At 43.4% G+C, this 13,106-nt stretch overlaps 1 protein-coding gene across 2 annotated transcripts in view; it reads right to left on the bottom strand.

The window, feature by feature from the left end:
• LOC120058448 (follistatin-related protein 1-like) overlaps nucleotides 1–13,106 on the bottom strand; it is a 55,533-nt gene that overhangs the window by 22,556 nt on the left and 19,871 nt on the right. For both annotated transcript variants that reach the window (XM_039007110.1, XM_039007111.1), the window contains exon 3: nucleotides 516–617. In XM_039007110.1, coding sequence (XP_038863038.1) covers nucleotides 516–617 — 102 coding nt within the window. The remainder of the gene's footprint in view (nucleotides 1–515; nucleotides 618–13,106) is intronic.

The following is a 13,106-nucleotide window of genomic DNA, read 5'->3' as shown; positions in this document are numbered from 1 at the left end:
GATCCTCACAAGGTTGTTCAGCTGCACCATCGACAACATCCTGACTGGTTGCATCACTGTCTGGTATGGCAACTGCTCGGCCTCCGACCGCAAGGCACTACAGAGGGTAGTGCGAACAGCCCAGTACAACACTGGGGCCAAGCTTCCTGCCATCAAGGAGCTCTATACCAGGCGGTGTCAGAGGAAAGCCCTAAATACTGGCCAGCCTGCCTAGTCATAGACTGTTCTCTCTGCTACCGCACGGCAAGCGGTACCGTAGCGCTTCTACCCCCGTCTTGAATATACTTCCTATTCATTTTGCAACTCATTTCATGTATGTTTTCATGGAAAACAAGGAAATGTCTAACTGACCCCAAACCTTTGAACAGTAGTGTAGTATTTGTGTTGACTATTTACGTACTATTGCTCTTGTCTTGTACTTATTGTTAACATTGCATGGTGAGGAAGTTTTCTAGTAAGCATTTCATAGCACCGGTTACACTGTATACTGTGTATATGACCATGATTTGACTCACCTCTATACACAAGCAGCTGGGTTCTCCCTTCTCAGTGACTGCACACTCTCTTCCTGCGCCACAGAACACATTGGCACAAACCTTACTCTTAGTCTGCACCTCCTGATGAAAGAGAAAACACACACTGTTAGTATTGAAAACACACACACACACAGCTTTGGCATTTAAAACTCACACGTAAGCACACTGTCAGCACTAAGGACACACGCCCTGGATAAAATACTGTGATAACATATATCAGACACAAGGTGGAACTGTTACACTATTCTCAGAGCCAGTGTTTGAAATAGAATCAGTGGTTTCAAACAGAAGGGGTGAGGTTCAGTGTGCTACTAAAATACTCTCCATCACGATACTGTCAGTTTCACTACAAAATCACTCTCAACCCCTCAGAAACCACAATAATACAACCAGCAAACGCACACACATACATAGTCGCGCGCATGCGAATACAAGCTAAAATCAAATCAAATGTTGTATCAAATCAAATGTTATTTGTCACATGTGCCGAATACAACAGGTGTAGACCTTACAGTGAAATGCTTACTTACAAGCCCTTAACCAACAATGCAATTTCAAGAAAAATACCTAAAAAAAAGAAGAAATAAAAGTAACAAATAATTAAAGAGCTATTTCTCTTGAAACTGCATTGTTGGTCATATTCGCATTGTGGCAGCAGGTAGCCTTGTAGTTAAGAGCATTGAGCCAGTAACTGAAAGGTCACTGGTTCGAATCCCTGAGCTGGCAAAGTGGAAAAATCTTAATATCTTTTGCAGGGTGACAGGTAGCCTCATGGTTAGAGTATTGGGCCATTAACCAAAAGGTTGCTAGATCAAATCCCTGAGCTGACAAGGTAAAAATCTGCTCCTGAACAAGGCAGTTACCCCACTGTTCCTAAGCTATAATTTTTTATAAGAATGTGTTCTTAACTGACTTGCCTACAGGGGGTACTGGTACAGAATCAATGTGCAGGGGCACTGGTTAGTCCATGTAATTGAGGTAATATATTAAAGTAGGTAGAGTTATTAAAGTGACTATTCATAGATAATAACTGAGAGTAGCAGCAGTGTAAAATGGGGGGCAACGCAAATAGTCTGGGTGGCCATTTGATTAGATGTTCAGGAGTCTTATGGCTTGGGGGTAGAAGCTGTTTAGAAGCCTCTTGGACCTAGACTTGGCACTCTGGTACCGCTTGTCGTGCGGTAGCACAGAGAACAGTCTGTGGCTGGTGTCTTTGACAATTTTAGGGCACCGCCTGGTATAGAGGTCCTGGATGGCAGGGAGCTGGGCCGTATGCGCTACCATCTGTAGTGCTTTGCAGTCGGAGGCCGAGCAGTTGCCATACCAGGCAGTGATGCAACCAGTCAGGATGCTCTCGATGGTGCAGCTGTAGAACCTTTTGAGGATCTGAGGACCCATGCCAAATCTTTTCAGTCTCCTGAGGGTGAATAGGTTTTGTCGTGCCCTCTTCACGACTGATATATATAAATAATGGAATGAGCTACAGACAGCTTGGACAGTATATGAATAGAAAAGGTGTGTATCGCAGTATTTTTTTAAACATTTTTTAAAAACCTTTATTTAACTAGGCTAGTCAGTCAAGAACAAATTATTATTTTACAATGATGGCCTACCCCGGCCAAACCCTCCCCTAACCTGGATGACGCTGGGCCAATCGTGCCCCGCCCTATGGCGTTACAGTATATAGGATGAGCCATGGCTAGAATACAATGCATATGAAGTGGATGAAACAGTATGTAACATTATTTAAGTGACCAGTATTCAATGACTATGTACATATGACAGCATTCTCTAAGGTGCAGGGTAGAGTACCCGTTGGTACCTGGCTAGTAACAGTGACTAAGGTTCAGGGTAGAGTACCCGTTGGTACCTGGCTAGTAACAGTGACTAAGGTTCAGGGTAGGGTTATGGGTGGAGGCCGGCTAGTAGTTACTATTTAACAGTCTGATGGCCTGGAGATACAAGCTGTTTTTTCAGTCTCTCGGTCTAAGCGTTGATGCATCTGTACTGTCTCTGCCTTCTGGATGATAGTGGGGTGAACAGGCCGTGGCTCAGGTGGCTGAGGTCCTTGATGATCTTCTTGGCCTTCCTGTGACACTGGGTGCTGCAGACGACCTGGAGGGCAGGCAGAGTGCTCCCGGTGATGTGTTGGGCTGATTGCACCACCCACTGGAGAGCCCTGCAGTTGCAGACGGTGCAGTTTACGTATCAGGTGGTGATAAAGCCCAAAAGGTGCATCTGTAGAAGTTTATGAGGGGCAAAGACACATTTCTTCAGCCTCCAAATTTCTTCACCACACTGTCTGTGTGAAGTGACCATTTCAGGTTGTCAGTGATGTGCACGCCGAGGAACTTCACTGTGGTAGATGAAGGAACCAATCTATATTTTCAGACTGTCAGAGTATTTATCTGGTCAATATGGCAGTGTATTATCTCTGTTTTTTGTAACAGTGTGTTATATGTGGACATATGACTGTATTATAAATTGTATTTTAATGTTTAAGGACTCTTGGAAGATGAGACCAAATGAGGACTAAAAGAGATCCTAATAAAAATCATTCCATTGTGGCTCTGTCAATGTTGATGTGGGCGTGCTTTCTCTGCTGTCTCCAGCAGTCCACAATCAGTTCCTTCGTTTGGTTGATGTTGAGGCAGAAGTTATTTTCCTGGCACCACTGCGTGGCCAGGCAGTCATGGGTGAACAGGGAGTACAGGTGGCTCCCCTGTTGAGAATCAGCGTGGCAGAGGTGTTGTTGCCTACCTTCACCACTTGGGGGCAGCCCATCTGAAAGTCCGAGATCCAGTTGCACAGGGAAGGGTTCAGACCCAGGGCCCTGAGCTTAGTGATCAGCTTGGAGGGCACTGTGGTGTTGAAGGCTGAGCTGTAGTTAATGAACAGCATGCTTACATAGGTATTTCTCTTGTCCAGGTGGGATAGGGCTTGTGAGATTAAATTACTTACATCGGCCATGGAGTCGAGAGCTGATGTCTTACTGGAGCGGCACAACTTTCGCCACAAACTCCCAGAAGACACTATTTTATTGCCATGACAATGGGTAATTTCCCTTTATATAGAGCACTGACAGGTTCTCTCTATCTCTACTTAAGTGAAGGTCTCTCACATTCACTACTGTATGTGGCGGCCGTTAGTTACCATGCCAGCCATGCTTAAGCTCACCTCAAGAGAGGACACGCAGGGGTGTAAACAGGAAGTGGCCAGTAGTAAACCTCAACCTCTGGGTGTAACATGACTTCACATCAGTGGAAGAACCCGGCCAACATAATGTGGTGATAGAGGCAGTTTTGGATGGCATGAGCAAAAGTGAGTGTGTGTGAACAGTAGAACTCTACCAACTGTATTGTGTAGAATAGATATGGTGTCATGCAGAACACACACTAACGGTCTGAAAATCCTAAAGGATTTTGATTTCATTTTATTGGTTTCATTCAATCTCTCCATACTTTTCTATTTTTCTGTTGCTCTTTATTTCCTTTGTTTCTTTAAATGTCTGCCTCCTCTCCCCTGAAACAAGGGCAGTACACTTGCCAAGTAGTTCACATGAGCAACAGGCCAGCCAATTACCAGCTGCCAAGCACAGCTCTGAGAGTAGCTTCACAGCCCTCCCAACTACCCCCTCTCGTTCTAACTGTGTGTGTGTTTGCGTGTGTGTGTGTTTTACTTTTCCAGCAAACACACCACCAAACAGTGTTGTTTGTTAGTGTGTATTTGTTTGTGTTGGTGTGTCTTAGCTTTTCACCAAACAGGGTTGTTTGTTAGTGTGTATTTGCTTGTGTAGGAGTGTCTTACATGCTGACCAGACCGGACACATTGCGTGCGCAAGCGTCGCAAAATACATTTAGAAATCCATGTTATTCAATTATTGCACCCACACTGCTCGCGCACGCCAACGAGCGTCTGCGATGCCAAGTGATAAAATAGAACTCCTTTCTATTTCTGACGCAGATCGCGTTGAAAGTCCTGCCTCTCCCATCTCCTCGTTGGTTTATAGAAGCAGGTACCCACGTGCCATCTCCTCATTGGTTATACCCACGTGGGTGATTGAAAGACTAAATGTTTTGCCGGTTGTTGTGGTAAAAGTGTAGATGCCAATCACCATATAAGTTCAAAGATGAAAAAGCCTGGAAGGAGGAGAGATGACTAGAAACGATTCGGTTGACCGTTTTATGTGTGGATTAATTGTTGGAGTAGAGGACCTTGTGTATTTCAGGTAAAATAACAACTCAATGTTTATATCCCAGGACAAATTAGCTAGCAAGTGCAAGCTAACTAGCTTATTTGCCATACATGTTTAATGCTTTTCGACCTGTCCCCAAATTAATGTCATTGGTTCAGAGTTTGTTTTGATATTTTAACCTGCGTGTCGTGATCGCGTTTGGTGTAGGGAGACAAAATAAATGTATGCACGATAGCGCACAGTAGCGCATGATGGCGCACGCGCGCAGCCGGTTTGGGTTCTGTGTTAGCTTCTGTGTTAGCTTTTCCACCGACCAGGGTTGTATGTTAGTGGGTATTTGTTTGTGTAGGTGTGTCTAAGCTTTTCCATTAAACAGGGTTGTGTTTATTTCTGGGGGGGGCTTTGCATTTGCTTTTCCACCTAAAGAACAGAATGATAGTCTGGTTGGCAATGACATTCACCCATTCACCCATTCCTTTCAGGGCAGATCACAGGAGACTCCAAGGAGTACCACCACATTCCATGACTCACAGATGTACGCACACACACACACACACAAGTGAGGAAAGCGGAGCAGAGTGGAGGCAAGCAAAGGAAGGAGCAGGGAATGAGAATCACACAGACCATGGGAATAGGCCCAAAGGAAAATACAGCTCAGACTCCAGATGTGGATACACCCTGTTTTAAAAACACACACACACACACACACACACACACACACACACACACACACACACACACACACACACACACACACACACACACACACACACACACACACACACACACACACACACACACACACACACACACACACACACACAAGGAATGTCTTCCAACATTGATTACACCTAAATGATCACTCTCCTGTGTGTGTTCTCTGGTGTATAGTCAGATTGCTAGATATATATGTAGTAAAACTCTTCCCACATTGATCACAACTGCCAGGCTACCATGGAGGTCATAAGGAGGTTACACAGCCTATTGTACTGTACTAACTAGAGAGACAAAGGAGGAGGGGGCATAGAGCAAGAAACCTGGGTGAATGTCATTGCCAACCAGACTACAAGTCTGTTATTTTGGTTGAAAACCCACACACACACACAAATATACACAAGCACACAACCCTGCTTGGTGGAAAACCTAAAATGCACCCTACACACAAACACACACTAACAAACAACCCTGCTTGGTGGAAGAAAAACAAAGACAAGCACACACTAACACCACCAACCCTCCCACCCCCCCCTTCCACACACACCATTGCTTGAGTCATACTGTAATCCATCTTCAAAGCCCCCCCCGAGGGCTAGTAGAGTAGTATGGTCCATTCAGACAGTTAGCTACAGATGGCCAGAGAGAGCTTGTTTAAACCTGCAGTTCCTCTCTGATAACCCCAGCAGAGTAATAGATGGGTTGCTGCTGCTAAGCTTAGTTTAGCTATCCTTAGTTTAGCTTAGCTTAGCTCCAGCTCCACTGCACCATCTCTCCAAATAAAGCCTGCAGAACCACCCTGACATTTTGCTAATGAGTGCTCAGAGTGAGAGAGCAGTTTTTGTTCCACCCGCTCCAAATGGGAAGTTGCTATGGTGACAGGAGATGCAAGGCTCAGAGAGAGAGACACGTGGGGGGGATTGCTCAGACCTAACAAGGGTCCTGGCTAAATGGCAGTATGCCACTGCACACACACACACACACACACACACACACACACACACACACACAACACACAGAGGCTCTTAAAATCTTGGGTAAAGTAATGAACTTTGTTAATTTGAATCAAAAAGGTAAAACACATTCTGTCCCATCTGAGCCAATAGCGATTAAGAGTTGTCTGGGTGTGATTAATGATTGGCTTATGAATGGGTATCAATCAGCTTAGGTCCTATTTCCACTACGAGACATGAAGGGGAGTATGAGGAGTGGTGAAAGAGATTTCTACTTTTCAATTCACATTACATCCTTCCCTTTCGTTGTGGCTGGCAACGCGATGTTCTTGGCAGCTCAAATTGACCGTAAATATCCCAGTAGCCACTAGCTAGTAAGCACAAACTATTTAACAATCCAAGCAACTTTTCTTCTAAAACATATTACAATATTGAATAAAGCAACGAAACTATATTGCACTCTTGAATAATACAACAATTCACAAGCATGTGCAGACAATTAAAGGGTTTATTTTCTTGCTAGCTAGCTAACTAACAATATTCTTCATGATCAAGTAATGTTAGCATATCAATAATGAATGTTTATTTCTCCCATATAAATATAAAAGTACAGTAGCGTTATCATAGTGTCATTTTTATCAAATCAAATTGTATTTGTCACATGCTTCGTAAACAACAGATGTAGACTAACAGTGGAATGCTTACTTATGGGCCCTTTCCAACAATGCAGAGAGAAACATGTTCAAATAATAGAAAGGTAATAACACAAGGAATAAATACACAATACGTAACGATAACTTGGCTATATACACGGGGTACAAGTAGCGAGTGGATGTTTTGTACATAATGTTGACGCTACCATCTCTTATGACCGAAAATAACTTCTAGACATCAGGACTGTGATTACTCACCGTGGAAAAGCAGAATCCTTTTTCTCCTTTCACCACTCTGACGAGCCCGAGGCGGAGGATATACGGCTCACTCGGGAACAAGAACCTGACCCAAGTAATCTGCGTGAAGTGTTGGCGGAGAAAGAGAGACCGGAGGGCGGGCTGCCTTCTGAGGAGTCGGAGGCGATCGAATAAACCCCCACTCCCCTCAATTCTGCTAGCAAACATGCAATCTTTGGACAATAAAATGGCCGAGTTATTGTGAAGATTAAACTACCAACGGGACATTAAAAACTGGAACATCTTATGCTTCACGGAGTCGTGGCTAAACGACGAAAATATCAACATACAGCTGGCTGGTAATACGGCAGGATAGAACAGCGGCGTCTGGTAAGACAAGGGGCGGAGGATGATGTATTTTTGTAAACAACAGCTGGTGCACGATATCTAAGGAAGTCTCGAGCTATTGCTCGCCTGAGGTAGAGTTTCTCATGATAAGATGCAGACCACGTTACCTACAGAGAGAGTTTTCATCTATATTATTTTTAGCTGTTTACATACCACCACAGTTAGAGGCTGGCACTAAGATAGCATTGAATGAGCATTGAATGAGCTGTATCCCGCCAAAAGCAAACAATGCTTTAATGCAGGGAAACTTAAATCCGTTTTACCAAATTACTATCAGCATGTTAAATGTGCAACCAGAGGGAAAAGAACTCTGGACCACGAATACTCCACACACAGAGATGCATACAAAGCTCTCCCTCGCCCTCCATTTGGCAAATCTGACCATAATTCCATCCTCCTGATTCCTGCTTACAAGCAAAAATTAAAGCAGGAAGCACCCGTGTCTAGATCAATAAAAAAGTGGTCAGATGAATCAGATGCTAAGCTACACGACTGTTTTGCAAGCACAGACTGGAATATGTTCCGGGATTCCTCAAATGGCATTGAGGAGTACACCACATCTGTCATTGGCTTCATAAATAAGTGCATCGATGATGTCGTCCCCACAGTGACCGTACGTACATACCCCAACCAGAAGCCATGGATTACAGGCAGCATCCGCACTGAGCTAAAGGATAGAGCTGCCGCTTTCAAGGAGCGGGACTCTAACCTGGAAGCTTATAAGAAATCCAGCTATGCCCTCTGACGAACCATCAAACAGGCAAAGCATCAATACAGGACTAAGATCGAGTCGTACTAAACCAGCTCTGACGCTTGTCGTATGGGGCAGAACCTGCAAACATTACAGACTACAAAGGGAAGCACAGCCGAGAGCTGCCTAGTGACATGAGCCTACCGGACGAGCTAAACTACTTCTATGCTCGCTTCGAGGCAAAAAAACACTGAAACATACATGACTGCACCAGCTGTACCGGAAGACTGTGTGATCACGCTCACCGCAGCCGATGTGAGTAAGACCTTAAGACAGGTCAACATTCACAAGGCCGCAGGGCCAGACGGGTTACCAAGACGTGTACTGCGAGCATGCGCTGACCAACTAGCAAGTGTCTTCACTGACATTTTCAACCTCTCCCTGTCCGAGTCTGTAATACCAACATGTTTTAAGCAGACCACCATAGTGCCTGTGCCCAAGAACACTAAGGTAACCTGCCTAAATGACTACCGACCCATAGCACTCATGTCTGTAGCCAGGAAGTGCTTTGAAAGGCTGTTCATGGCTCACATCAACACTATTATCCCAGAAACCCTAGACCCACTCCAATTTGCATACTGCCCCAAAAGATCCACAGATGATGCAGTCTCTATTGCACTCCACACTGCTCTTTCCCACCTGGACAAAATGAACACCTATGTAAGAATGCTATTCATTGACAACAGCTCAGCGTTCAACACCATAGTGCCCTCAAAGCTCATCAATAAGCTAAGCACCCTGGGACTAAACACATCCCTCTGCAACTGGATCCTGGACTTCCTGACGGGCCGCCCCCAGCTGGTAAGGGTAGGTAACAACACATCTGCCACGCTGATCCTCAACCCAGGGGCCCCTGATGGGTGCGTGCTCAGCCCCCTCCTGTACTCCCTGTTCACTCATGACTGCACGGCCAGGCACGACCCCAACACCATCATTACATTTGCTGATGACACAACAGTGGTAGGCCTGATCACCGACAACGACGAGACAGCCAATAGGGAGGAAGTCAGAGACCTGGCATTGTGGGGCCAGGACAACAACATCTCCCTCAACGTGATCAAGACAAAGGAGATGATTGTGGACTACAGGAAAAAGAGGACCCGTCATGCCCCCATTGTCATCGACGGGGCTGCAGTGGAGCAGGTTGAGAGCTTCAAGTTCCTTGGTGTCCACATCACCAACAAACTAACATGGTCCAAGCACACCATGACAGTCATGACAGCCATGACAGTCAGCTATAAGGTCTACAGCTGTTGTATTTGGTTCATGTGACTAATACAATTTGATTTGATTTGATTTAAGGGTACAAGGTAATTGAGGTAGATATGGACATATACAGTACCTTCAGAAAGTATTCACACCCTTTTTACTTTTTCCACAATATGTTGTGTTCGAGCCTGAATTTTAAATGGATCAAATTGGGATTTTTTTGTTACTGGCCTACACACAATAATCCATCATCTCAAAGTGGAATTAGGTTTTTGGAAACTTTTGAAATTAAGTACAAATGAAAAGCTGAAATGTCTGGGTCTATAAGTATTCAATCCCTTTATCATGGCAAGCATACATAAGGTCAGGAGTAAAAATGTGCTTAAGAAATCACATAATAAGTTGCGTGGACTCACTCTATGTGCAATAATAGTGTTTAACAGGATTTTTGAATGACTACCTCGTCTCTGTACCCCACACATACAATTATCTGTAAGGTCCCTCATTCGAGCAGTGTATTTCAAACACAGATTCAACCACAAAGACCAGGGATGTTTTCCAATGCCTCACAAAGAATAGTACCTATTGGTAGATGGGTACTAATAAAAAGTAGACATTGAATATCACTTTGAGCATTGTGACATTATTAATCACACTTTGGATTGTAAATCAATACACCCAGTCACTACAAAGATACAGGCGTCCTTCCTAACTCAGTTGAAGGAGAGAAAGAAAAGTGCTGAGGGATTTCACAGTGAGGCCAACAATGACGTTAACTTCTTATGGCTGCAGGGGCAGTATTGAGTAGCTTGGATGAAAGGTGCCCAGAGGTGCCCATAGTAAACTGCCTGCTCCTCAGTGCCAGTTGCTAATATATGCATAGTATTATTCGTATTGGATAGAAAACACTCTGAAGTCTCTAAAACTGTTTGAATGATGTCTGTGAGTATAACAGAACTCATATGGCAGGCAAAAACCTGAGAAAAAATCCAAACAGGAAGTGGGAATTCTGAGGTTGGTCGATTTTCAACCAAGACCCTATTGAATACACAGTGGGATATGGATGAGTTTGCACTTCCTACGGCTTCCCCTAGATGTCAACAGTCTGTAGAACCTTGTCTGATACCTCTACTGTGAAGTGGGGCCGAAGGAGACAGGAATTAGTCAGGTTTATCATGACCTGACCATGCTCTGACCATGCGCGTTCACATGAGAGGGAGCTCTGTTCCATCGCACATCTGAAGTCAATGTAATTCTCCGGTTGGAATGTTACTGAAGATTTATGTTAAAAACATTCTAAAGATTGATTCAATACATCGTTTGACATGTTTCTACTGACTGTTACGGAACTTTTGGACATTTCGTCAGGTTTTAGTGAACGTGCTTCCTGAATTTGGATTTGTTTACCAAACACGCTAACAAAAATAGCTATTTGGACATAAATGATGGACATTACCGAACAAAACGAACATTTCTTGTGGAAGTGGGAGTCCTGGGAGTGCATTCCGACGATGATCAGCAAAGGTAAGTGAAGATTTATAATGCTTTTTAGGAGTTTTGTTGACTGCACAATTTGGCGGGTAACTGTATGGCTTCCTTTTGTGGCTGAACGCTGTTCTCAGGTTATTGAATATTGTGCTTTTGCCGTAAAGCTTTTTGAAATCTGACACAGCGGTTGCATTAAAAACAAGTGTATCTTTAATTCTATGTAAAACATGTATCTTTCATCAAAGTTTATGATGAGTATTTATGTTATTTGACGTGGCTCTCTGCAATTTCTCCGGATATTTTGGAGGCATTTCTGAACATGGCGCCAATGTAAACTGTGGTTTTTGGATATAAATATAAACTTTATCGAACAAAACATATATGTATTGTGTAACATGAAGTCCTATGAGTGTCATCTGATGAAGATCATCAAAGGTTAGTGATTAATTGTATCTCTTTTTCTGCTTTTTGTGACTCCTGTCTTTGGCTGGAAAAATGACTGTGTTTGTCTGTGATTTTTCGGTGACCTAACATAATCGTTTGTGGTCCTTTCGCTGTAAAGCCTATTTGAAATCGGACAATTTGGTGGGATTAACAACAAGATTACCTTTAAAATGGTATAAGATACATGTATGTTTGAGGAATTTTAATTATGAGATTTCTGTTGTTTGAATTTGATGCCCTGAACTTTCACCGGCTGTTGTCATATCATCCCGTTAACGGGATTGCAGCCATAAGAAGTTTTAAAACAGTTACAGAGTTTATTGGCTGTGATAGGAGAAAACTCCAGAGGGATCAGCAACATTGTAGTTACTCCACAATACCAACCTCATTTACAGAGTGAAAAGAAGGAAGCATGTACAGAATAAAAATATTCCAAAACATTCATCCTGTTTGTATAAATGCACTAAAGTAGCACTGCAAAAAATGTGGCAATGCAATTAACTTTTTGTCCTCAATACAAAAAGTCCTTGCCGATGACACAACAGTGGTAGGCCTGATCACCGACAACAATGAGACAGCGTATAGGGAGGAGGTCAGAGACCTGGCAGTGTGGTGCCAGGACAACAACCTCTCCCTCAACGTGATCAAGACAAAGGAGATGTCCTCAATTGGAAAAATCCAATACAACACATTACTGAGTACCACTATGGGGTAGCTTAGTGGTTAGAGCATAGGGCAAGTAACTGAAAGGTTGCTGGATCGAATCCCCAAGCTGACAAGGTAAAAATCTGTCAATCTGCCTCTTAGCAAGGTGGTTAACCAACCCACTGTTCCCCAGGTGATGTGGATGTCGATTAAGGCAGCTCCCGCACCTCTCTGATTCAGAAGGGTTGGGTTTAATGTGGAAGACGCATTCAGTTGTACAACTGACTAGGTATCCCCCTTTTTCTCCATATTTTCAAGCATAGTGGTATTATGGGTATGCTTGTAATTGTTAAGGACTGTGGAGTTTTTCAGGACGAAAATAAACTAAATGGAGCTAAGCTAAGCACAGGCAAAATCCTAGTGGAAATCCTGGTTTCGTCAGTTTTCCACCAGATACTGGAAGATGAATTCACCTTTCAGCAGGACAATAACCTAAAACACAAGGCCAAATATAAACTGGAATTGGATACCAAGAACACAGTGAATGTTCCAGAGTGGCTTAGTTACAGTTTTGACTTAAATCTATTGAAAATAAATGGCAATACCTGAAAATGGTTGTCTAGTAATGATCAACAACCAATTTGACAGAGCTTGAAGAATTTTGAAAATAATAAATGGGCAAATGTTGCAGAATCCAGGTGTGGAAAGCTCTTAGAGACTTACCAAGAAAGACTCACAGCTGTAATCACTACCAAATGTGCTTCCACAAAGTATTGACTCTTGTGAATACTTATGTAAATTAGAATAATAGTGAAGAGATCAAAACTATGAAATAACACATATGGAATCATGTAGTAACCCAAAAAATGTTGA

This window comes from Salvelinus namaycush, chromosome 13 (assembly GCF_016432855.1).
Source record: "Salvelinus namaycush isolate Seneca chromosome 13, SaNama_1.0, whole genome shotgun sequence".
Taxonomy (NCBI): Eukaryota; Metazoa; Chordata; class Actinopteri; order Salmoniformes; family Salmonidae; genus Salvelinus; species Salvelinus namaycush.
The sequence above is the reverse complement of the archived record's forward strand: the minus strand, read 5'-3'. Positions and strand labels throughout refer to the sequence as shown.